Source organism: Zalophus californianus, chromosome 2, assembly GCF_009762305.2.
Source record: "Zalophus californianus isolate mZalCal1 chromosome 2, mZalCal1.pri.v2, whole genome shotgun sequence".
Lineage (NCBI taxonomy): Eukaryota > Metazoa > Chordata > Mammalia > Carnivora > Otariidae > Zalophus > Zalophus californianus.
Window position 1 is genome coordinate 86,628,850 of NC_045596.1, and position 25,713 is coordinate 86,654,562.

Genomic DNA, 25,713 nt, shown 5'->3' on the forward strand with positions numbered 1-25,713 from the left:
CCTTGAAGATGTTACTTGGTCCTACAGTTACACTCCAGATTTCAATAAGTGGGGTCCAGTTCTGAAAGATTAAGTGAAAGCAACAGCATGAACAAAAGCATGGATAGCAAATGCCAAATGCCAAGCATGTTTAGGAAATGGCGAGAGATCAAGCCAAGCAGGAGTGAAGGATGAATCTGAAGCAGGAGTGAATCAGAAATGAATCTGTAGGGGTGCCTGGGTGGCTCAGTCTGTTAAGTCTCTGGCTCTTGGTTTCGGCTCAGGTCGTGATCTCATGGATTGTGAGATCAAGCCCCACCTGGCTCCATGCTCAGTGGAGAGTCTGCATGAAGATTCTCTCCCTCTGCACCTCCCCCCACTCTCACACATGAGCACACACTCTCTCTAAATAAATCTTTAAAAAGAAAAAGAAATGAATCTGTAAGTGTAGAATAGAGACAGACTATACTCAGAATCAAATTTGGAATTTACTCTGCAGGTACTGAGGAGCCATTAAAAGATTTTTCAGCAAGGGTGTGATGAGACATACAAGTTTCTGGAGAAAGAAAACTATGGTAAGTATGAAGAGAATGGATAGAAGGAGAAAATGAGTACTAGACTAGTAAATAGGTTGTTATAAATAACGCAGTCATGTGGTAACAAGCATCTAGGCTAAGGTAGATACAGTGAGACTAAGAAAGGGGGCTCAGATTCAAGAGAAATGTTGAATAAAGCATAAACAAGATTTAGGGGTTGGCTGCCTGTGCTAAAGTCAAAGACAATTCCAGGTTTAAGGAGACAAGTAGCCTAATTTATCTAGAACATCCTGGTTTTAGCCTAGTCTAGCATTCAGTCCAGTTTAGCATTTATCCTGGAATTTCTCCTTTTTAAGGAGAATCATTATTAATCACTGCACTACAAGAGATTTGGTGAGACCTCCACATTGTACTCCAATTTCTAACCGGTCTCTCCTAATAGAATATAAGAGGCAGGTGTATTTGACAGAGTTCTCACCATAACACTTGCTAAACTCTGAAAGACAGCCCATCTTTCCTTTCCCAACCTTTTGAAGTAGCATACATAGCCCTGGCTGACGAGAAGATGACATTTGGACATGAAGCTAACTGCTTCCTGTTCCGATGGGAGAGATGTTTCTGATGCTACGGATTCTGCTGTCCCCTGGGCATAGCAGCTAGGATGTCATGGCCCATGATGGGTGGCCCTTGCCGTGACCCGTGAGAGGCAAAAAGCCACCAGGCTATTAGTCAGGGGACTATTAGCGGGGCAATTAGGGAATTAAAGATTAGATGTAAGTGAAATTCCTGTGACAGGTAGAGGCTTTGCTGTCCTGCTACAGAGTATCTGGATGCTGTTGCTACAATAGTTGGGTAATTCATCTTAGGATACAAATCCATAACTTTTTTTAAAGATTTTATTTATTTGAGAGAGAGAGAATGAGAGATAGAGAGCACGAGAGGGAAGAGGGTCAGAGGGAGAAGCAGACTCCCTGCTGAGCAGGAAGCCCGATGTGGGACTTGATCCCGGGACTCCAGGAACATGACCTGAGCTGAAGGCAGTCGCTTAACCAACTGAGCCACCCAGGCGCCTCAAATCCATAACTTTTTAATAATCTGGTTATCTTCCTTTGTTTTGCAATAAACCCTTTCAGAAGCAAGTGTTTCATCTATGCATGTTTAATAAAAATTAAGTATTGATTTTCTGTTGCTCAAGAAAGTTGATGACGAACATATAACACACAGAATACTTGCTCTCCACCATGGGGTTCTTAATGTTATCACTGACTGTAAGACAATCGGAAGAGAAGAAATCTGCTGAAGAAGCAGCAATATCTACCTCAAAAGTTAGTCATTGCTTTAAGAAGATTGTGCCCATTATTTTCAAACCTTGGCATTTGGCATTTGTGGACCATGCTTCTGTTCATGCTGCTCCCTCCACCTGGAACCTTCTCAACCTTCTTCTGACTTGTTGAAATCCTATCTATACTTTTAAGCCCAAGTGCATGTGGTTTCACACTTACAGCTGCAGAGGTGTATAACATTGAGCACTTTATGCAGCATGGCTTCATTAGGTCAAATGACAGTTATCCTAAGTTAATTTCTCTCATTTTCAGTTCTGAGTTTCCTTGGGCCTGTAAGAAATGTAAAGCAGTGGTTATTAATAAGTTGACACAAATAGCAGAAGAGTTTACAAACAGTTAAATTATGACAGTTTTATAACAGTGTGAGCAGATAAATTAAATTTAAAAATTAATTAATTCTGATAATGATAAAAAAAAAAAAGGTTTAACCAGGGGCACCTGGGTGGCACAGTTGGTTCAGCATCTGACTGTTAGTTTCGGCTCAGGTCATGATCTCGGGGTCCTGGGATCCAACCTGCATCAGGCTCCACGCTCAGTGTGGAACCCGTTAAAGTTTCTCTCTTCCTCTCCCTCTGCCCCTCCCCTTGCTCTCTCTCTCTCTCTCTCTCTCTCTAAAATAAATGAATGAATAAATTAAAAGAAAAAAGTTTAACAATTCACAGAACAGACAAAAACCTTTTGGAAGTTTATTGTGTCAAAGGCGAATTTTCTGACCTTATTGTGAATGCTACTGTACTTTAAAAAAATTAAGCTTGTGAACGCAAATGATAACATGAGTACATATTTTGGGGGAGCACAGCATCTCAGTAAAATAATATTTTTACTAAAGTAAAAAAAATCTATGGAACAAAAATTTACTTGAGATTGATTGTGGTGATTATGTACTAAAGCTGTGACATTCTATTAGTCGAAGTGGTAACTGTAGTCAAAATTCACACAGCTTTATATATACAAAGTTAGAGTGAACTATATACAATACCTGGAGGATAAAGCTGATATTAATTTTTTAAAAGATTTTATTTATTTGAGAGAGAGCGAGCATGAGTGGGGGCGGGGGGGGGACAAAGGGAGAGGGGGAAGCAGTCTTCCCGCAGAGCAGGGAGCCCCATGTGGGGCTCGATCCCAGGACCCTGGGACCATGACCTGAGCCGAAGGCAGATGCTTAACAACTGAGCCACCCAGGCGCCCAGGCGTAAACAATCTTATGCATGGTGGTAACACTTTCTTTGTTTGCTCCTGGTCAGTAATCAACCTTTAGAAATTGGTATTTTGTTCGAAATTAATTAGAAGTCTTTACTTAAAGTATTCAACAAAGAAAGGGAAAAAAGAACTACTTCAGCTTTTTAATCTTTACAATTGTAATTACTGAAAACAAAATTGTAAATAGGAAGACACTGAAGTTTATCACTACTAAAACAAGAAGTTAGCTTTAAAAAATCAGTTTATATGGTGTAGAAGATTTAATTTTAAAATTCTTTAATTCCATTTTGGAAAACTTGACCTACAGAAAGATGTTTTGATAGAGTTCCTATTAAATAGGATAAAATTATATCCTGTACCAGATTTTACAATATCTACATTTGGAAAAATATTTAAAAATCATAAATAGAAACAACTTCTTTGGTGAGCTTATTTTGTAAAAATAAAGAAAAGAATCCAAATGGAGGCAAAAGTTAGTACTTGTGAAAATATTTCAGCTCAAATATTTACATATTTCAATATGGAGAGATATATAATCAGAATTTTAATATTTTCCATTTAGCAGAATTTTCTTCAAGCATATCAGGTGCCTCTGTGCTTATATAAGAGTATTTTCCTAATTAAAAATATTATGGTTTACATATTTGAGCAGCAACATACATAATGCTAGATTTTAATATACATACATATACATGCGAGATTTTAGTCTACATACATACATAGATTTTAGAATAAAATAAATATTGAGTTCATACTGGTATAAATAAGTGAGGAGAAAGGAAAAGTCTTCCATATAGTAGATTTCATTGAATAAATATAGAAGGAAAGAGGAGAATCGAAAACCACCATTAGACAAACACTGCAGTTATAATTGTTGCAGCCAAATCCACTGATCAGTGTTTGATTTAGGGGGTGAAAGTTTGGGGAGAAATTTCATAGTTTCAAAGTATCTCCTAACTATTAACCTTAAGTTAAGGCACAGACAGTAACTTTTCAGTGAGGAACCAGGCAGAGACCACCTTAACCAAATGATCAAGGTCAACAGTACCAAGGAATAACACACATTCCCATCATAAACCTGTGATACAAGTGAGGAGGACATAGAACCATCTCTGTAGTACTTTTGCCCAAAATATGTGTGATCATGTCCAATCATGAGAAAACATTAGACATGAGCAAACTCAAATGAGGGACACTTGACAAAATAATGGGTCGATACTCTTCCAGAATGTCAAGGTCATTAAAGGTAAGGTAATACTGAGGAACCTCAGCGTTTTAAGACTGCAGAAAACTAAGTCGGAGTAACAACAACAACAAAAAAAATGCGAGGGGAAGCCTGGATAAATTCTAGAACAGTAAAAGAATGTAGTGTTGAAATTCAAATATGGTGTTTAGTTTAGTTAATAGTACAAAAGCACACTTCATTTCCTTTTCTGACAATTGTACTGTGGTTATACAAGATGTTAAGTGGAGAGAAGGATATCCGAAAACTACCGGAGCTAGTTTTGCAACTTTCTGTTAAGTATAAAATTACTTCAAAATAAAAATACTATGGCTTTACAGAGAAAACTCAATCGAATGTGTTCACAATTTTTTAATTTACCAATCATAAGTTGCAGCTTTGAGGAAGATGATAGAAGAATAGATAAATGAAATTAAAACAGTAAGACCATATTTGAAAAAGAACCAGTTGGAGTCATATTTTAATTTCCTTGTCATTGACATCTGGGCCAGCCTTGTGGCTTGCTTTGGCCGATAAAATGTGGCAAAATGATGTTCTACAATAGCTTTGTGACATCCACTGTCTGCTCAGGGAGAGAGAAGGCTCAAACTACCCAATCATTTCAATCAACACAGTCAAGGCCTTGAGCATGTGATGGCTTCCTCAGCCAGCTGGCCTCTGGTTCTGGATTACAAACACATGAATAAACCCCAACAACACCCGGAGACAAGCCATCCCAGCTGAACCTTGTTCAAATTGTCAATCCAGAGAATTGTGAGCAAACAGTGTTGTTTTAAGCCTTCAAGGTTTGGGGTGATTTTTTTTTTTTTTTCCTGCAGCAATAGCTAACTAATACAGATTCACAGAGAGAAATGAATTCAATTTAGATGAAGAAAAACTTGATTTGGAAAATGGATTTTGAGCTTGGACTTGAAGGATTTAGAAAGGTGGAGATTGAAGCCAATGATTTTTTTTAAAGATTATTTATCTTAGAGAGAAAGCACGAATGGGAGGGGTGGAAGGAGAGAGAGAGAGAATCTCAAGCCGACTCTGTGCTCAGCGGAGAGCCCAACAGGGGGTGGTCTCACAGGGCTCGATCTCATGACCCAAGCAGAAACCAAGAGCTGGGGCCTTAACTGACTGTACCAGCCAGGTGTCCTGAAGCAAAGGACTCTCTAAATGACAAGTGGCATAGAGGAGGCCCCAAGGCAGGAGAGTATAGGAAATTCTCATAAAGGAGAGCAGTCTAATGTGGCTGGAGCATAGTGCCAAGGAGACTTCCATGACCCATACACAGTAGCCATATCAGTACAGGGTTCACTGACAATTTCTACTCCCCTCCCCCTGCCCCGGGGATTGCTATTACTAAATCTTTCACCAAAGCTCCTACATTTCATAGGATAACCTGATTTTTGGTGGGACATGGCCAAAATGAAAAGCACAGGTGTCCCATTTCTCTGTCCTTAGATGGCACGAATGAGAGGTTGTGATTCACTGATCTAGTGCCAAAGGGAAACTTTCCAGGTACCTAGATAAACCAGGAGGAGGATTTTACTCAATAATAACCTTGGGGTTTGGATGAGGTTCAAGTTTAAGCACAGAGGCATATGTCTGTAGATATGAGAGCCCTGGGGAACTGTCTGGACTATCATGCCAAGATAGAAACTGGATTTTAAAATTTTGACTGCAGCGGGCTGTCTAAATAGGAAATGGGTTCTAAATCTTCAGAAATGGGAGTATGAGATGTGGTTCTTGTTTCCATTTAAACTGAAGATAACTCTGTAACAATTTAAGAAAAGAGCAAAGACGAAACAGGTAAAATGTTGGTGTAGGGTTTAAGAACACAAGGGCTTCGATATCAGGCTGACATTGATTTACATCCTGGCTCATCTGATTACTAGATATTTCATCTTAGGCAAGTTACAAAATCTCATTGAACTTCAGTTTTTCATGTGGAAATTTGAGGTAATTATACCCAACCCATGGAGTATTTGTGAAGATTAAGTAAAATCGTATAAATAATGATGCCTATTCTTAATAAATACCCAACACATGAGATTACTAATTTGTTATCCTGAGAATATTAAATTTACCCATCTATTTACAAAGGTTGATTTCTTATGTATGTAGTCACAGAATAAAATGTGATTTTCCCCCCAGAGGTCTTGATCATGTTTTTCAAACAATCAGATTCATTGGATGTGTTTAGTTTCTAGGTGCTCCCAATATCTGTGCATCTTGGTGATTCATTGATCTAATAAGGCAACATATTTTCTTCTATAAAGCATGATTGAACATATCAAGTATCATTTCCACATTTGATAAAGTGAACAACAATGAACAGCAATGCAGCAGACATTTTCCAAAGATGGCTTTCAATAGACCACGCCCCCTGGTAGTCACCCTGCTGTGCAATCTAGTGCTATATCCCTGAGACTCACTAAATCCTACAATGCAGTAGAAGTGACGCTGTGTCAGGGACTGGGGGTCTCAGCCTTAAGAAAGCCTGGCAGTTTCTACCTTAGTGATTTGAGGAACTTGCATTTAAGAAGTCCAGCTACCCTGCTAGAAATATCCCACGGAGGGGTCACACGGAAAGAGATTAGACCTGAGACTATGTAGGGTGAGAAAGTGGCCCAGCTGTTTCAGCCTCCCAGCTGAGGCCAGCGTTCTCGCTGTCCCTGCCAAGGCACCAGCTTTGTGAATGAGCCATCTTGAACCATCCGGTCAGTTCAGCCCTGGGCTGACTGCAGCCCCAGCAGGCATCAAGGGGAGCAGAAGAACCGATTCCAGCCAACCCACAGAATTGTGAGAGAAAATCAAAACGGTTGTTGTAAGATACTAAGTTTTGAGGTGGTCTGTCACATAGACAGATAACCCAAAGAGAGTTTGTATCCTCTTATCTACATTTGCAACAATGCTGTAATTTTTCAAAGCATTATAAAAAAAAAAGACAGAGTTATGACAATGTTTGAGTCTACTTTAGGTGCTTACCTCCTGCACACTATACTGAGAACCAGAACTGAAAGAAGCTTGTGGTAAAGGAATTACAATTTCTCATTTGCCTTTTCCTGTGGGTGAGTTTATCCTTTGAGAGAAAGACAATTTAGAGCTTTCTGTTCTTTGAAGGTGAAGTGGTGATGCAGTGTTGTTCTACAGCGGTACTTTGTTCTCCTAAAGCAGTGTCTCTTGTATGTCCCTGAAGCAGGAATCTGTGCCTTTAGCAGTGATTTTGTGAGAAGAACATTAGTCACTGATAATTCATGTCGTGTTGCCATGTGGGAGATGCCACAAAATAGCTCACCTGAATAATTTTTCTAAAGAGTGTGTGTGTGTGCATGTATGTCTGTGCATGTGTGTGTATGTGTGTGTATTGTACTCAGAACACAGGTAGGTTCAACATAGTTAATTCTGGTCAGTGGGGACAGGTTGGAGCACCCTAGACCTGCATCCTAGAATGTGTGAGGCCAGGAGGAGCAAGACCCAGATGCAGCAGCTGAAAGATCTGGGCATTTTATTCTAAATGTTAGCAGTAATAGAAAAGCTATCAGCTTCAGAGAATGTGACAGGGAAAAAGGGGTTTTTTTGGGGGGGGTGGGGGAGAGGTCAAGCATACGCAATCCATACAGGAGAGGACAAAGCAGCAGGAGGCAGTGGATAGCAGAATACAATGTGGGCTTGGGCTTCCAACTACTTGAGTGTGGTCAAGCTGGATCCCAGGGCTACAAGGACTTATTTCTTGTAATAAAAATAAAGCCAGGGTGGTGTAGTAACACGTTCTACTGTTCTGTTCTCTGAGGAGAATGTGAAGCTCCAGGATGCTGTGCTGTGGGGCCAGCTCATGGAAGTCAGTGACTTAGCTGTGCAGGCAGATCTAAATGGAGCTGTGAAAAATCAAATATTGTGCAGAATACACATAGAAATAAAGTCCTAACTCCTACAAATGTAAGAGTTCTCTGAACCCCTGAACATTTCCCAATAGCCAGGGAGTAAAAGAAGTACATTTACAGGGGTGCAAACCTTCAAGGTGCACTGTAGCCCTTAGGGAACGTGGCCTTTGGTGGGAAACGAATCTGTGTTTTCATTCCAGCTCTGTCACCATGAGATCTGCGGCCGGGGCCGAGTCACTCAGATCAGTGAGGACGGCACTTGCCCACCTAGGTCAGAAACCTCACCAAGAGGACTTAACCAAAAAAGGGACATTTTCCTCACAGAACAAGAAATCCATAATTCAATAGTCCAGAACTGGGGGAGCTGCACGCTGGCTCCTTGCAGCCTTTTCCTTCTTAGTACTTAACGTGTGGTGATGTGTGGTGTGTGGCCTCCTGGCCTCACGATGGCTGCTGCACTGTCAAGCATGGCTTCCTGCAGGCAGTAACAGCAAAACCACCTCCTCCTGAGGCTTTTTTTTTTTTTTCATTTGGGAGGAACAGAAGCCCTTCCCAGTGACTTCAACCTATATCTCATGATTTCATTTCACACACAAACACACTCACACACAAATACACACTTGCACACATCCTTGGCCACCCCTGACTGCCAGACATTGGAGAAAGGTCAGTATTTTTAAGTGGGTGCATTGCCAGTCTAACTTTTGTTAGTTTGGAACAAAGAAGAATGGATAAGCAGCTAGCAATGGATGCCACATTCATCTGTTCATATTTCAAATGGGAATAGCAAGTCCTCCAAGGGTATAAGACATGAGGAATACTCCCATTAGAACATAAAAACAAACAAACAAACATAAGCTCCAGGAGGAGAGGAATTCTTATGTTTCATTACTGATGCTCCATCAGCACCTAGGACAGTGTCCTCAGCAGCACTGACTGAATGCAATAAATGTTGGAGATAATGAGGAGTGTCCAGGACCCTGGCTGATGCACAGAAGGACCATGGTGATCATTGTTCCTGTGGTTGTCACCATGTCTGCCTGTGGTTTGTCCTGTGTCATCTTCAGAGGCTGGCAGGCAAGATAGAGCAACTAGCTGCAGCAGAGGCTTGCACTCTCAAGAGAGGTATATACTAAGGTGAGAGAAATCGAGAGTCATGGGTTGGTCGGCCTAAGAACAGGGTCATTGGTACTACCGGCCTTGAGGAGGGAAAAGTTGTTGTACCTCTTCCTAATCCAGCCCACAGAAACCTTTTAGCTTTCAACTCTCAGAGAGCTAGTGTTTTCCTAACGTGCCACTTGTTACCAAAATCTCCACCTAGACTTAAATATCCAGGAAGTCAAAAAGTTTGGGAAGAGACCATGAGTTATCATCAAAATAAACAGTGGTATTCTAGAACGTTAGCACTGGAGCAATACTTAAAGAGCATCCAATCCAACCACCTCACTGCGGGAGCCTGATTTGCCCCAAATGCCATCACTAACTCTGGACACAGTCAGAAGGAGACCCTAACTCTTTCTCCGTGCCCACTGATGCTCCGCAGTTAGTCCTGCTCTGCTGCCAGCGACTTCCAACTGCCAGATGTGTCGGGTGGGTGCTACCTCAGCTGTAGAAAGGCCTCTCCTTTCCTAGACCCTATCACAATGGTCACCTTGTCCTCCTGGCACTCAACACAACAATGGCCCTGGGACAGGACCCCACACCCCACTGTGGCTATCCTCCTTTCTCTTTTTTCTCTTCATGTCTAGGCAGCCTTACTGGTCCCACTTCCTCGCTTCTCCATCCTGCTTCACACTACGCCTCTGAAATTGCTGTTACCATGTCACCAGAGACCTCAGAATTGTCAAATCTCATTGTCAAATCCATTTTTTCTGAATTTATCCTACTCTAGAGCTTCTGAGAATTTTTTACCAAAATATTCCTGATACCAGAAGAGAAATAGGAGCCCCAGGGAATGTAAAGTTGTTACCTGAAGCCACTGCCACAGACATGAAACAACTTTGAAGTCTCATTTTATCTTAAGAACTCTTTTCTGTGAAAATGGGTTTTCTCCGAATGTCTTCATAAAACTGACATTCAGGGGATTTGCTTGTGCTAATCCATGGTTGCATGCATGCAACCTGCCACCTGTATTTCATTTGAATTCCATAACCCTAACCGAGGTCACTAGGGTATTCTCAGTTGTTAGTCTTATTCCTAGGCTAGGTAGGAACTAAATGAGACTAAAGGCCAAGGATAGTGATTTCTGTAAGCAGCATTCTCTTCCCCCCTCTTTCTTCTCACTTGCTCTCCTCACTTTACCCTGTCCTGGAGAGCAGAAGGGTGCTAGGAAAAAAGGAAGGAAATGTATCCATGACCTGGCATTTGGCATCCATTGCCTTGTTCAATCCCAGAAACTGGGCTCTCATCCAGGGAGCCTAAGCAAACTGGGGAGCTCTCCTTGAACCTCCTGATGAAAGCTGCCAGCAAAGCTCTTTCACTGGGGGATGGCAGGTTTACTCAGTTGTGAGTGTCCCTCAGGGGAGTGACAGACAGAGGCTCATATTATCTCACCCAGATCTTGGACATTCTTTCTGGTGAGTAGGTCATATCCACCCTTTGTCCTCAAAACCTTCACACTCTCTTCTCCGTGTTGCGAATACTCTGTCTTGACAAACAAGTTTTACTTAGAACTACAGAACTTTGGGAATGTATCTTCGACCATGATTTATGCTTAAAATTTTAACCAAAATGCTGTTTTCACATCACTATAGTTGGTTTTTGGAGTTGAACGTATTACTTATTTTTTCTTGGTAATACAAGTAACTCTGTGTCTTGGTCATCTCAGGCTGCCATAACAAATGACCATAGACTTGGTGGTTAAAACAACAGACATTGATTTCTCTCTGTTCCGGAGGCTAGGAAGTCCAGATTAAGGTGCCTGATTCCTGGTGAGAGCCCTCTTCCTAGTTTGCAAGCAGCCACCTTCCCACTGTATCCTCACATGGTGGATGGAGAAAGCTCTGATGTCTCTTCCTCTTGTCACCGGGCACTAATCCCATCATGGCAGCTCCACACTTGTGATCTAATCTAAACCCAATTATCTCCCAAAAGTCCCACCTCCAAATACCATGGTGGGGGGTGGTGGTTAGTTAGGGCTTCAACGTAAGGATTTTAGAGGGAAATAAACATCCACTCTATAACATTCTTCATTAGTAACAGTTTATTAACATTTTCATAGAATTTTTGAGTTAGATTTTATGGGTAGTAAAGAGGGTAGCTTGAACTGTCATGAATCCTCCAAAAATATTTTTTTATGGAAGAAGAAACAGTGTGTTGATTAGAATTAAGTTCTACTGGTAGAAACAGCAAACAAAACAGAACATTACTAGCCTAAATAAGAGACATCCGTTTCTCTATTGTGTAATGGCCTAAAGGCATGTATTTTAGGTCTACATGGCAGCTCGGCTCTGCAAAGTCCTCTGGACTACAAGCTTCTTCCAGCTCACACTTAGCCTTGTCTTCATGGACGAGGTAATGTCCAGCAGAACAAAGGAAAATATGGAGAAGAAGGGGTAAATGACGAGCTATCTGCCTCATAAAGTTCCTGGATATTGTCACAGGACAACTTTCTGCAGACTTTAGTTACATGGCCACCCCTTTTGCAAGCGGGGCTAGGAAATGTAGTTTTTATTTTGCTGCAGGCAAAAATGTTATTGCTTCAAGGGGAGTACTGATCCTGGGGGACAACGGCATGCTCTGTCATCCACAGACTTATTTGCTATATTTCTCACTATTTTGCCTTTGGCTTGGTTGATACCAATCCTAGTTTTTCTCCTTTTTCTCTGACTGAGCCTTCTCAAGCTCTTCTGCAGACTCTTTTTCCTCTAGGCTCCCCCCAATGTTAGTGTGCCCCAGCATTTGGTCCTCAAGCCCCTTCTGACTCTGTAGACTTTCTTGCATGATTATATCAAAGTCATGGCTTCTGTGTCCTGAGTTTCATGTACCTACACCTCTTTTCCAGATCTTTTTTTCTTGAATCCCAGACTCACATATCCAATTCCACGAAGGACATCTTCACTTAAATATATTTTGGATGACCCAACTCGGTACATCTAAAATTAAACTCACGTCTTTCCACATAAACTCTCTGTTTCTTATCATCATTGTCCATCCACACTCTTCCTGAAACCAGAATCCTGGGATATGCTTGGAATTCTCCCCTTCATCTCTCACGGAAGTCAATGTCCATTTTCTTGCCTTCTTCTCGGTCCTCCCTGCTTTTGTTTCCAGTGGTTATAACTAACGTCGATTGGGCATCTGCTTGTGCCAGCTACCGATATATTACACATTTTAATTCATTTTAATCTTCAAACAATCGTACTATTATTATTGTGCCATCTTACAGATCAGGAAATTAAAGAACAGAGAAGTCAAGTAACTCTCCCAAATGTCACAGGAGTAAATGGTAAAACCAGGATTTGAAAACAGGCAGTTGATTTTAGAGCACTCTCTCTTAAGTGCTAGAATTTCCTGTGCAAGCCCTCATTATTTATTTCTTGTATTACTATAGAAGTTTTTTAATTGGATTCTCTTTTCTAGTCTCACTAACTCCTCCCTCAAATTTCATCTTTCATATGACTAATTACTAGAGTAATCTTTCTAGAATACAATCTAATCATGTTAGTCCACTGCTTAAAATCAATCATCAGTGCTTCTCCATCACCTGCAGACTACAGCCCCAGCTCCTCAATGACATGCAAAGTCCTTCATGATTTGACTCCTGCCTACAAATGCAATCTCTTCTGGAACTTTACCACAGACATGGCACTGTCCAGCCATACTAGACCACTCCCTCAGTGTGTCTCGGTGCTTTGTGTTCAGTCATAGCTCCTATTTCAAGGGCAGGCTGTTACAGAAATTGCTAACAAGTCCTCAAGAGCAGAACAGATGACCCTCTGTATTTTACACAAAGTACGGTAAATGGGAGTTTACTCTTACTGGCCTTCATAAGTCCCTTGAGGGAAGTGTTGGTTCTTTGCAACCGCAGTTCCTATCAAAGTGCTTGGTACGTAATAGTCCCTCATTAAATTCTTGTGAAACAAGGATGAAGTAACTCCCTCATTCCCTTTTATGCCATTTTCCTAAACAAAGTCTAGGACACGAAGATCTCTTGAATATCACTGTTCGTACCCTGGGTTCCTGGCCCTGCAGGGGAAATTCATTTTGGAATGGGGTCAGAATAATAGAGAGGCCATATCGTTTGGTATGGCATACCTTGGGGATGGACGTGAGGGTCTGGAAGTAAAGAAGAGGTGGGCCAAGAAGAGAAGCATGAAAATATTTACATCAGCGAAGGGAGCAATTTGCAACACCTGAGTAACCATACCAAGACATAAAACATGCTCAGTATTTTGGGGAGTTGTTTGTCAAGGAGAAAACTATGGGGGAAAAGGTGTATTTTTTCCCGCTCCTCTGCACGGCGATTCCTTTTGGGGTGATAAGGAAAATCTGTGTCCTAAGATGATCGACCGAGCCAGCAAGAGAATCCCAGTCCTTGCCCTGGGGCTCTTCAGGGTTCTTCTCCCTGCTCTGCTTCCCACGCACACCAATCCAGGTTCTTCTCCCTGTCCCGCTCTGTGCACGCACCAAAAGTGCCCAGTATGCGGAAGTAGAAGTGTATAAATTGCCCCCTTTGTTTGTGCGCGGGGCTCAGACCTTTGGAGACCACTCTCCTCCGAGCCCGCCGGCGTTAAATAAACCTCCCATCCTCCAAGATCTCCGGGTGCCGCTTGGTTCTTCCGTCGGGCAATCCAGTCCAGGTTCCATAACATTTGGTTCCCTGACTGGGAAACCCAGCCGCACTGGCCCATTGTTGCCACCGGTTTGGGGCAATGACAGGGCGGTGACAGAACGAGGGATCCTAACGGAGAAGGTGCGCCCTGCCTAATTTTCGGCAGTCTCGCGCCCCGGTCACCTCCGGCCGGCCCTGCTCCATTCTTCCCGACAGACTGGAGGAGACTTGGCAGGTGAGGACCTGGTCCCGACGTCAGATTCTGGTAAGGCCTGGGGCCCCAGGACCCAGATAGGCCCACCCCCATTGCGGTGGAATGGGAGCCTGATCACCTCCCAGAGACCTCTTAGAGGTCTCACAGGTAGGGATTCCCAGGGAGCGAACATAATAACTTCTGGAGTGTGAATGTGTGAGTGAACGTGCAGTCCAACCTGGCTTGCTCAAGCGGACTGATTCTGTGACTCCCCTGGCTGGCACCCTTAAGGTCCCCAGAAGCCTACGGAGTCTGAGTGGGCCCATCTGCAATTCCGTGGTGAATGGCATACAGTCTTTGGTGGCATTGGAATAGTTTCTGATCATAAGTCACAACGCTGAGACCGCTATGGCTAAGCCTCACCTAAGCTCCTTCGGGACACAGCCAGATGGGCATCTGATTGGTCTCCTCACCTCAGGAGGCACCCCCCCCTTTGTCTGTCTCTGCACCACTGCACACGGGGACATCACCATGGGGTCAGGGCAGAGTAAACCTATGGTTCTAGAGACCATGATCAAAAATTTCAAGAAGGTGTTTTCAGGAGACTATGGAGTCAGGATGAACCCCAGCAAGTTGAGAACCTTTTGTGAATTGGAATGGCTTGGGGGTGGTCCAAGAGACTCTGACCCAATTACAGGAACAAGTACATCGCTGGTGGGAAACACTCCAGTGGACAACTTGGTGGGATTCCCTCTCACAATGGTTCCCTTGGTTCGCCCCCTTCATCGGCCCCTTCCTATTGCTTCTCCTCATAGTGGTATTTGGTCCTTGTATTTTTAATGCCCTTACTAGGTTTATCACTTCTCAAATTGCTAAAATCAGATTCCAGTTACTCCTTACTCACTATCGCCCCTTAGAAGATGAAGATGATGCCCTCTAAACTAGGTGTTTAAAGGGGCATCAAAGGGGGAGAATGATGAGGAAAATCTGTGTCCTAAGATGGCCGACCAAGCCAGTGAGAGAGTCCCAGTCCTTGCCCTGGGGCTCTTCTGGGTTCTCCTCCCTGCCCAGCTTCGCCCATGAGCCAGAAGTCCTCAGTATGCATAAGTAGAAGTGTATAAATTGCCCCCTTTGTGCTCCGGGCTCAGACCTTGGGAGACCACTCTCCTCTGAGCCCACCGGCTTTAAATAAACCTCCTATCCTCCAAGATCTCCGGGTGCCACTTGGTTCTTCTGTCGGGCGATCCAGTCCAGGTTCCATAACAGGGGAAAGCCAGTATGGAAATTCTTGGGTTGCGGAATTTTTTAAAAAAGCACATGGTAGTTATATTTATTTTATAGTGTTCTGGCGCTTTTGTGACAGGCAGCCAAAAGTGAAATTACCTTCACCGGTCTTGGCTCAGTCCTTCCTCCACTCCTAATCATCCCTTCAAACCCACATCCATTAGACCGAGCAGTTGTCCTTCACCACTAAGGAAATGCAGCCCAGAGTCATGTTACCTTGGAAACAGAAGCACCGTTTTGCTGCAAGACACGTGGCTTTATCTGCATTATTATGAAGCAGAAGACATTGGTAGGGCTGGGAGGAGAATCAAATATTCTGCCCACCAGTGTTGTACTTGGCCTTTGGGTGAATAAATGACTTTCAATTAGAGTGCTTAAATATCTTTTAACTTCAATAATTGTTATTAGAGCCCCAAAAGAATTTTACTTGGAAAAGAGTAAAAAAAAAAATTGACTCTGCTGTTAAGGAGAGAGCTATAAATTCTTTCAAACGACACCATTTCTGTTAAAATATATGTGCAAAATAAATGTCTTTGTCCCTTGTTTTTTGACTTTCTGACTTGATCCTATTGCAGATTTATGAGGTCGCCCTTACCTCTTCCTTTCTTTGTCTCTACTCTAAACTGCTTTGTAGTGAACACATATATTTACAATCCCATCTTGTGGTGGGCTGTGTGTATCCAGATCCTCTCTTCTTGACTTGCTGCTGATTTTCCTCTGGGCCTGCCACTCACTCGCTCCCACTTCTGGGTGGTAATACCCTCCCCCAGCCAAAGCCCTCGCTCTCATTTGCCACCTGGCTCTATTACTGGGAGGCTCTCCTCATCTTCTGAGCAACCCTAAATTTAGGTTACTATCCTATTTTATTTTCTCTTCTTGTAACTACTTCGTTCCTTATTGTCTGTGTTGCTAACTGTCTTGAAGACCAGATCTGCAAGAATTACACTGGTAGAAGGATCAATTCATCAATTCAATCCCAGGAACAAAACAAAAATCCCTCATGCCTTCAGTTCCAAAGATGCTCATAGACACTGTTTCCTTACAAGTCCAAAGAAAAGCCCTATTAAAAAAAATAAGACACATACACACATGCACACACACATGTAGTCTAACTAAGAAAAGTCTCTTATTGGCTGGATATAAATTAGAACAGAATGTGATATTTAGAAGTACTAGTGTTTTAATTCTAGAGAGAGTAAGGTAGCATTAAGAGATGAGTGATGTTTATTGAGCAGCTAGTTCATTCCAGGTGTTTTTTTTTATGTCTACATTCCATTTAACTCTCAAATTCATCCTCAGGAGTGATGAGAATCGACTCAGTTGCCCCCCAAACCCTAGACAACAGTGATTTCTGATTCTGAGTTCAGTGTTCTTTCCAACTGCATCACTTTGTACATGTCCCTCCAGCAAAGCTCCGATGTGTGGAGAGCTAATAACACTTAAGTAAAACTGAGGAGAATACAGCCTCTAATCCTGGCTTAGTTTCTATTGGACAGGACTGTGGGAAAGTCATTTATTTGTTTCAAACTCAGATTTTCCCATCCTTATCTAATAGGGATAAATAACCACTTATCTCCCCATACATGTAGGGAATTAAGTGGTTAACGTGGGCAAAGCATGTTGAAAATACAATGGGCATTCTATTTCTGTAGGAAGAATGACAGACTCTTGTTACTATAATAGGTCCAGATTGGTAGTTCTGTGTAACTCCCAGTCAGTTCAGTCCGAAATCGTTGTCAATCCCAAATTTGCAGTGTCTTTGAGAGCAGACCCCATCACATATTTTTTTCTGTGTCTCCCAAATCATCTTAACATAGTGCTGGGTGTGTAGTGGATGCTTAATATATATTTTCAAGTGATGGAGAGGGTGATTAAATCCAATTATTGTTCAATATCTACTTGAGTCATCAGTTACAGATGCAATTTTATCATAATATCCAAAAGGATTCCTTAAATGCCTGGATACAATTAACACAAGTTGCTTTTAGAAGATATAGTCATAATTTATAGTATTATCCAATTGAATTTTTTAACAATTTATTTATTTATTTTAGAGAGAGACAGAGATAGTGAGAGAGAGTGGGGGAGGAGGGGCAGAGAGAGAGAGGGAGAGAGAATCTCAAGCACCGAGCACAGAGTCCCACACAGGGCTCAATTCCATGACCCTGAGATCATGACCTGTACTGAAACCAAGAGTCAGACACCTAACCCCATGCGCCATCCAAGCGCCCCTATCCAATTGAATTTTTAACAGTAATAATGGTCAATTCTTTCTATTATGACATATAAGGAAATATTTTATTTCCCTAAACTCCATTGCTTGCCCTTCAGAGAATCTCGGGAAACATTAGTGGAATAAATAGCAAAATTAATTTACCTAGAACCTGAAATTTCACTTTCCATTCCTCTAACAAATTCACAATAACTGCTCCGTTTTGAGCATTTACTGTATGTGTACTAAACACACACACTACCCCTTTAATTTTTATAATGACCCTCTGAAATTGAATCTATTATTGTCCCCATTCTATAGGCGAGGAAACAGATTCAGAGAGTAAACATAACTTGTCCAAGTCTGTAGCACAGCCTGATCCAAACCCATACAGGCTGATTCTGTATTGCTCTTAAACAGGATTCTGCACAACAGCCAAGTGCATAAATCACCTCTGAGAAAACCAGCTTTCTTTTGCTGCCTGTCTCCATTAAGCTCTTTATCCTTCCTTTTATAGAAGAAAGGAAGGAAGGGAAGAAAAAAGGAGAAAGGGAAGGATGAGGGAGGAAAGAAAGAAAGAGAGAGAGGAAAGAAAGAAAAAAGAAGAAAGAAAGAAGAAAGAAAGAAAGAAAGAAAGAAAGAAAGAAAGAAAGAAAGAAAGAAAGAAAGAAAGAAAGAAAGAGAAAGAAAGAGAAAGAAAGAAAGAAAGAAAGAAAGAAAGAAAGAAAGAAAGAAAGAAAGAAAGAAAAGAAAGAAAGAAAGAAAGAAAGAAAGAAAGAAAGAAAGAAAGAAAGAAAGAAAGAAAGAAAGAAAGAAAAAGGAAAAAGAAGAAAGAGAGAAGAGGAGGGGAGGGAAGGGAAGGGAAAGGAAGGGAAGGAATGTCACCCACCCCTCCTGAGTAACCTGGGGATAAAATGGGACCTATTCAACATGTTAACACTAGTCAACATCGTCAAAGAATAAATATGTAGAGTGTCTGTTTGGTCTGACTTGATGTCATTTTGCCTTTGTTTTGCATTTATCAGGAGAAGTGTTCTTGCAGATTAAAGGACCACTGGAAGATATTTATAAAATCTACTGCTACCACCATGATGAGGCGCACAGCGTAGTGGAATCCTATGAAAAAGAAGAAGAGCTGAAGCAACATTTGAGCCACTGTATCCAGTCCTTAAAGTAAGGCCTTTTCAAATGATGATTTCCATGCCTAGCAGGGAACATTTTAACTGGATGTGGATGAAAGTTCCCACATAAATCCTACATTTGATGAGGCTTGCTGGGAGCTCTACTTTGTGTTCCTTTTATGAAAAGCTGACATGCCAGAAACCCTGATTGACTTTTTCCTCCCCCACCCCACTCCGTGAGCATGACTAAAAATAACATCGGGGATGATTGGGGGCTCTGTAGACAGAGAAAAATGCAATATCAAAAAATGAAACGTGGAAGAAAAGGCTCTTCTTAAAGCTGTTGTTACCTGCCTGCCCCCACATGAGACAGCACTGGGGCATGAGGAATAATAAAGTTAGGGGAAGGTCCCATGACTCTCTGCTTCGCTCTCCTCTTCCCCCAGATCCACTGTGGGGAAAGAGGGGAGACTGATGAGGACAGGTCAGATCCTGTAGTTTCAGGAGAATTAGTCATGAAGTCTTTCCTCATCCCTTAAGTCTTGGTGCTACATAATACACACTTTTTTAATCTGGAAGAAATGATTCACTATAAATATCTAAAAAATATAAGGAAACACAAATAAGATAAAAACTCTTGCTACTCCATGTATTAATTCCTGGCTAGACCATGTATTAATAACCGCAGCTGATATTTTTTTCTGATTTTATTTATAGGCATAAATATGGACATGGGTTTGTGTTTATTCTTTTAAATGAAATTAGCATCTTCCTGTATATATCGTGTTCTACCACATGAGGCTTAAAGCCAAAATTTCTGCCCTACTCCACTTCTTACCTAGTGGTTCTACTGTGGTCTTTCATTTTTAAGGATTATCCATTGTCAAAGATTAAACCAGAGAGAGCTGTGATATCTAAATCAAAGCATACCAACCAGTCTGAGCATCTAGCACACTCCCCCCTTATAGCCTCTATTGTAGGGGGACAAAAATTGGGGTCTTAATATGGTACAAGAGATTGGTAGCCGAATTAAAGTGAAATCAGGATACAAAATGAGACTACAGTGGGCCCCCACCTTAGCCACATGGGCTACATTCCAAGACCCGCCGTGGATGTCTGAAACTTGGATAGTACCAAACCCTATATATACTGTGTTTTTTCCTATATGTGCTGACAATTCAGAAGGAGGAGCATATACTTCTGGATCACAGCTGACTGTGGTAACTAAAACCCCCACAGATAGGGGCACTCCTGGATTCTGGAAAATGTCTTTCCAGGCTAGAACGGGGACTGACACTGGTTTTAAGCAGGGTCTGAAGAATTTTTAAAAATTAGCTTTATTGCCTGCCATTGGTCATTAAGTTATTGCAGTTCTTTACCCATTTTTTATATCATGGAAAAGATATTCAAGTCATGAAATCACAAGCATTTATTTAGTGCTTATGCTACATGAGGCATAGTTCTGGGTGCTGCAAATACAAAAATAAATTAAGAGTTATACACTGCCCACAAGGAGCTTAACGTGACCAGGTAACTCTTAAAGATGGTATGTGACGAGTAGCTCCAGTTCATTATTTCTCCACTAACAGCAGTTTGGTTCAGTGTTAGAAATCAATTCAGAGGAATTTTAAAGTTTGAAGTTGTATCCACCTTAATATATTCCTATATTAGGAGCAACATCTTCTAAATATACAGATATTTGTTTTCCTATGGAGGAAGAACGATGTTATCCTGGGTGTGAATGAATACGTTTCCTACCTTAATCTAGTGGCAAGATCTGATCCAAGAAATGTTTATCTTGAGTCATTCTCCTTCTTCAATTTCTAGAACTAAAAGAGAGAAACCTCACAGCAAGTGCACAACTAGCACCTTTGACCATCACTCCAACTACAACCCCAGGAATGGAGGTCCCTACCGAGAGCAGATGTAGTTAATTTACTTTGGCATGTGCTCCTAATGGTTGACTAAAAATGGAGCTGCCTGTTCAGTGGGGGTGAACACTGGTTTATTATTCATTAAGGCTTTTGACTCCTAAGAGAAAGAAATGCACCCTGCCAGAGTATTCCACTTGGCAGTGTAGCCCAGTACCAAACCCCCTAAAAGCAGCTAAAGGCAGAGGTAATTTTGAAACATCATGAAGTCTCAATTACTGAAAATGACTTTCAGACCCAGTGACTTATTTTGATCTTTTTCTGAAAGCCCTGAGTTATTGCCTTGGTGGATGTCCCAAATCTTGTGTATTCAGCACTATTCTGATTTTAGGGAATGATTTCAGGCACTGGAAGGTGCTAAGGTTTAGAAAGCACAAAATCCAAGTGAAGTAATATTGGCACAACTATTTCTTAAGGAAAAGAATGATCAAAATAAAATAGCTTAAGTTAGAGCTATTTTTCCAAAAGTTGCCTTTCCATGAAAATAAAGTCGATGATGAATTGTACTGGTCTGCCTGAAAGCTGAGAGCAGAATTATTGACATTACTATAATACTGACCCCAATTGAGCTAAGCTTTAAATTCTGAGAAACAGGTTTTTAAACAGGTTTATAGGCCAAAGAGAGTCTGGAACACCCCAAGGGGCTTGGCTTCCCTTGCCAAGTAATCAGTCAAAGCTATTACTGTGTCTCTGCCTTTTCCTTGTGGCTAAATAACGGAGCCCAAGTGCACAGTTGCCAATTTCTAATGAATATTAGGTGTGGCCTCCATTTTCTACCGTGCAAGGGGATATTGGAACAACAGGGTTTGAAGCAATATCCATGAGAGAGGTGGCTTCAGGTCTCAGAAGTTAAAGCAGATTTTTACAGCAACTTAGGTTGCATTTGAACTAAAATTAAAATATGCTTATTGAGGGCCTAATAAATATTTATTAAGAGTGCTAGATAATGTTAAAAATATATATTTATATATGTATGCATAGTTCTTGCCTCCTAGGAACACACCTTCTACTTGGGGAGATAAACAAACCATCTGGAAAGTTTAATAACAATACCAGAGTTAATTTAAATAACACACCAGAAGCTGTCACGGTGAAGTTCAAGACTAATTTCCAAAAGGATGGTAGAGAGATTTCCTGGTTCTGTAACAGACTTGAGCTCATAACCTTTGGCTATTCTTTGAAGCCCATTATCTTTCAAAAGAGAAAATAATATTTGTATCTAGAAAATAACTTTGAATCCCTTTGAAACGTTAGGACAGCGTTTCTTGGTGTATGATTTCCCCTGTGTCAGATCCATAGGGATGTGTATTAAAAGTGCAGATTCCTATGCCCTGCTCCAGACCAAAAAAAAAAAAGAAAAGAAGAAAGAAAGAAAGAAAGAAAGAAAGAAAGAAAGAAAGAAAGAAAGAAAGAAAGAAAGAAAGAAAGAAAGAAAGAAAGAAAGAAAGAAAGAGAAAAGGACCCCTAGGGTCCAGTTCAAGCTACATATTAGCTACATATTAACAAGCACCCTCAGGTAATTGTGGATACATACTCAGGTTAAGAACCACTTCAGAAAAAGAAATCAGTACTTAACTAGCTGCTTTCCCTGAAGCAGATAGACTTTCTTCATGACTACAGATACAATCTAAGCAGTGATTTCAGGGTTTGGAGACCTTAAGAAAAAAAAGACTAAAACTCTCTGGAAGCACAATATCACATCTGCATCTGTAGCCTGCAAACTGGAAATCTGCAAGTTTTTATTTATTCAACAAGGAGTATTTACAGATTCCCATTAGTGACCCCTAAGATTGCATGAAAATGCTATTAATACAGTCTCTAAATTTATGGAAGTCATCTTCTAAAGCTCTAGTTACTTAGCCTCTTTGGGATTATTTAAGGCTTCTGATCTGTATGAGGAAAATGAAAAATAGAATAGCCGTAAATGCAAGTGTAACTATAATTAGAATAGCTTGTCTGCTACCTCCTTTTTCTGTTTTTCTAGCTATAAATACCACCAAATCCCCACTTTCAGAGTCCCTAGAGATCTATTTATTTTGTAATAGATAAAGAACAAAGGGGCTTTTCCAAGTTTTTTGGTAGCTGGAAGACACGTTTCTAGCTTTATGTCTCGTGGTTATAAATTTATATACATTTTTCTTCTTCCTAACTGAAGCCACCATCCTCAGGAGGAAAACTAACTTCTAGTCATCTGGGTGCTTTGGCTGTTCCTTTGACTACTACAGTTTCTCCATTCAGAAGGAAGCTGAAAGCTCATGCAACATAGAACCTAAAGGAATAGAGTTCAATTTGTTCACCACATTTTATATTTCCTAACGTTATTGTAATGGAATGTTCCAAATAAAAATTAAAATCATTTCTGGAAATTTTTTTCAGTTCCTTGTTATGGGGCACCATGTTTGAACAAAACTATAATCATTAAATTTCTTAATGATTAGCCACATAAAAAAATGTGTTAATTGTAGGTCAAATTAAAATGAGCCCATGAGGGTAGGCGGTGTGGTTGTGGTTATATTGTTACTTTCCCCATAAAAGGGTGAATGGACACAATTTAACTTCCTCCTCCCTGTATTGTCCTTGCCTGGGACTCACTTCTGGAAATTTTTAGCCTAAAAGGGAGACTTTTAAAAAATGATGAGCAAATAAGGAGATGTTATAATGTAATAGTACCATGACATTACTCCAACAGGTTTTCCCTGTTGGAAAATCTCTGAGGTTCCTTCTTGTAAAATCTATACTTACGTTAAACACCATGCTAATTTATGTCATAGTATTTGTTTTATTTGGTTAAAATAAATGAAATAGAGAAAAGAAAGTCTATATCTTCTTTAGGAGTTAAAAGAACAATCTTTTCTTTCAACTTCAAATTTTGTGTTTGGGCTCTAAAATGATCACGTTGTTCACTCGCTTGCTTCCATAGAAAAATGCATTTATATTTTTATTCAACTTCCCCCCAATTTTCTGATCTATGATCTACAGAGCATACTGGGAAAATGAAATTCCTCATTAGAAGGAGACAGAAACTGAGACAAAATATGAGCTTAAAGGAAATAAGTGGAAGGAAATATTGGGTTGGGGGTAGTGGTTGTGCAATCCCTTTCATAGAAGGTTCTTCCAACAGCAGTGAATAATTGTCCGAAAGATAGTGGTTGCTGATTTTTAAAAAATTAGAATTCTCTGCTTGATTCCAATAAGGAGGTCTTAGAGTCAGCAGAACCTAGTTATTTCGAGATGTCTAGGAATCCATTCATATAAGATGTCTGAAGAGTGAAGGAGTACTTGTTTTGCATATATGTATACCATTGTTTTCCACATATATAGAGCACTGGGATTAATTTTTTCAAACTTTTTAAGTGCATTAAAATTTATGAAATTCAACATAGGTATTTGTCATGGATTTACTTCTCAGTCGTTGAAAATGAAAAGACCATCTACTATTATGAGATGGGTCACAATATTTTACTTTTATATTGAACATATTCATTGTATTCTAAAAGATTAGAAATCAGAGGTCAAGGTAATCAGGCTATTAACACAGATTACAACTTTATTTCTTTATGGCTGTATGAAGTTTTTTAAAATTTTATTTATTTTAATTTAATTTAATTTAATTTAATTTATTTTTTGAGAGAGAGAGAGAATGAGGATGGGGAGGGCAGAAGGAGAAGCAGACTCCCCGCTGAGCAGGGAGCCCGATGCAGGGCTCCATCCCAGGATCCTGGGATCATGACCTCAGCCGAAGGCAGACACTCAAACAACTAGCCACCCAGGCACTCCCATATGAAGCATTTAGACAAAAACTTCTATCTCCTTTATGCTTGATATTTAACTTGAATGATTGTCACTTTTTTTTTTACTGTTAATTGCTTAATTTGACAAATATGTTTTGCACTCTTACCAAATGCCAGTCGCTTTTCAGGTACTGGGGCTACAGCAGAGAACAAAACAAGCATACATCCTTGCCCTCATTCAGATGGGGAGCAAAGAGATAGACAATAAATGAAATAAACATATAGTATATTAAAAAGTGACAGGGTTATGGAGAGAAAGAAACAAGGGAAGGAGGATAAAGAGTAGTGCAGGCAAGGCACAATTTTTAAAAAATTGGTCCGGGAAGGTTTCACTGGGAAGAAACCTTTGAGCAAAGACCTGAAGAAAGTAAGGAGTGTGCCATATTGATACTCAAGGGAAGAGCAAGCAGGCCGAGGAACAGCAAGTGCCAAGACTTGGAGGCAGGAGCTGCTTTTAGACTTTAAGAAGAGCAAGGAAGCCCTCATGGTTGCCATAGTTTGGGGGAGTTTGTGAACAATAGAAAATGAGGTAGAGAGGAAATAAAAAGAGAGGCAGATCACGTTGCCTTGGAAGGACATTCATTGTACTTGAGCAAAATTGAAGCCACGAAAGCTAGCCATGGTTAATTAAAGTCTTTGTGGGAATTATCTTATTGCATAGGTGAATTGTTTATAACCTACATTAACACTGTATACAGAAATATTCTGTAGTGCTTGGTGGCCATTTCCTGCAAGTCATTTATACTTTACTCTGTAGACTTGTACTATGTTTAACAGATTCTCTTTTTTCATGATATAAACAAAAATTGATGTTTAAATCCATTTTCACATAATCAAAATCAATAGTTCTGTAATCCAAAACAATAGTTTTTAACCCTATATAGAGTGTGAAATAAAGTTGGTATGTACATGCTACAGATAAAATTTTAGGAATGTGATTACAAAATAATGAGACCAATTCTATAAAACATCCATGGAAAATAACATCACTTTATTTTATATAGTAAAAATTTAAAGGCTTTATAATGTTTGCATATTACCTCAAATATGTAGATTTACATTAATTTACTTTTCTCCTCCTCTCTTACAGGAAAATATACATGCAAGAGTAAGTACTTTTGTTTTAATAATAGAAATCAAATGTAAAGATAATGGGGGGAGATGGGGTAACTGGGTGATGGGCATTGAGGAGGGCACTTGAAGTAACGAGCACTAGTTTTATATGCAACTGATGAATC

At 40.5% G+C, this 25,713-nt stretch overlaps 1 protein-coding gene across 2 annotated transcripts in view; it reads left to right on the top strand.

Annotated features, from left to right (window-relative positions):
- The window catches only part of ARHGEF38 (Rho guanine nucleotide exchange factor 38), a 121,401-nt gene that overhangs the window by 54,775 nt on the left and 40,913 nt on the right, over nt 1–25,713 (top strand). For both annotated transcript variants that reach the window (XM_027599298.1, XM_027599299.1), the window contains exons 4-5: nt 18,658–18,805; nt 25,566–25,583. In XM_027599298.1, coding sequence (XP_027455099.1) covers nt 18,658–18,805; nt 25,566–25,583 — 166 coding nt within the window. The remainder of the gene's footprint in view (nt 1–18,657; nt 18,806–25,565; nt 25,584–25,713) is intronic.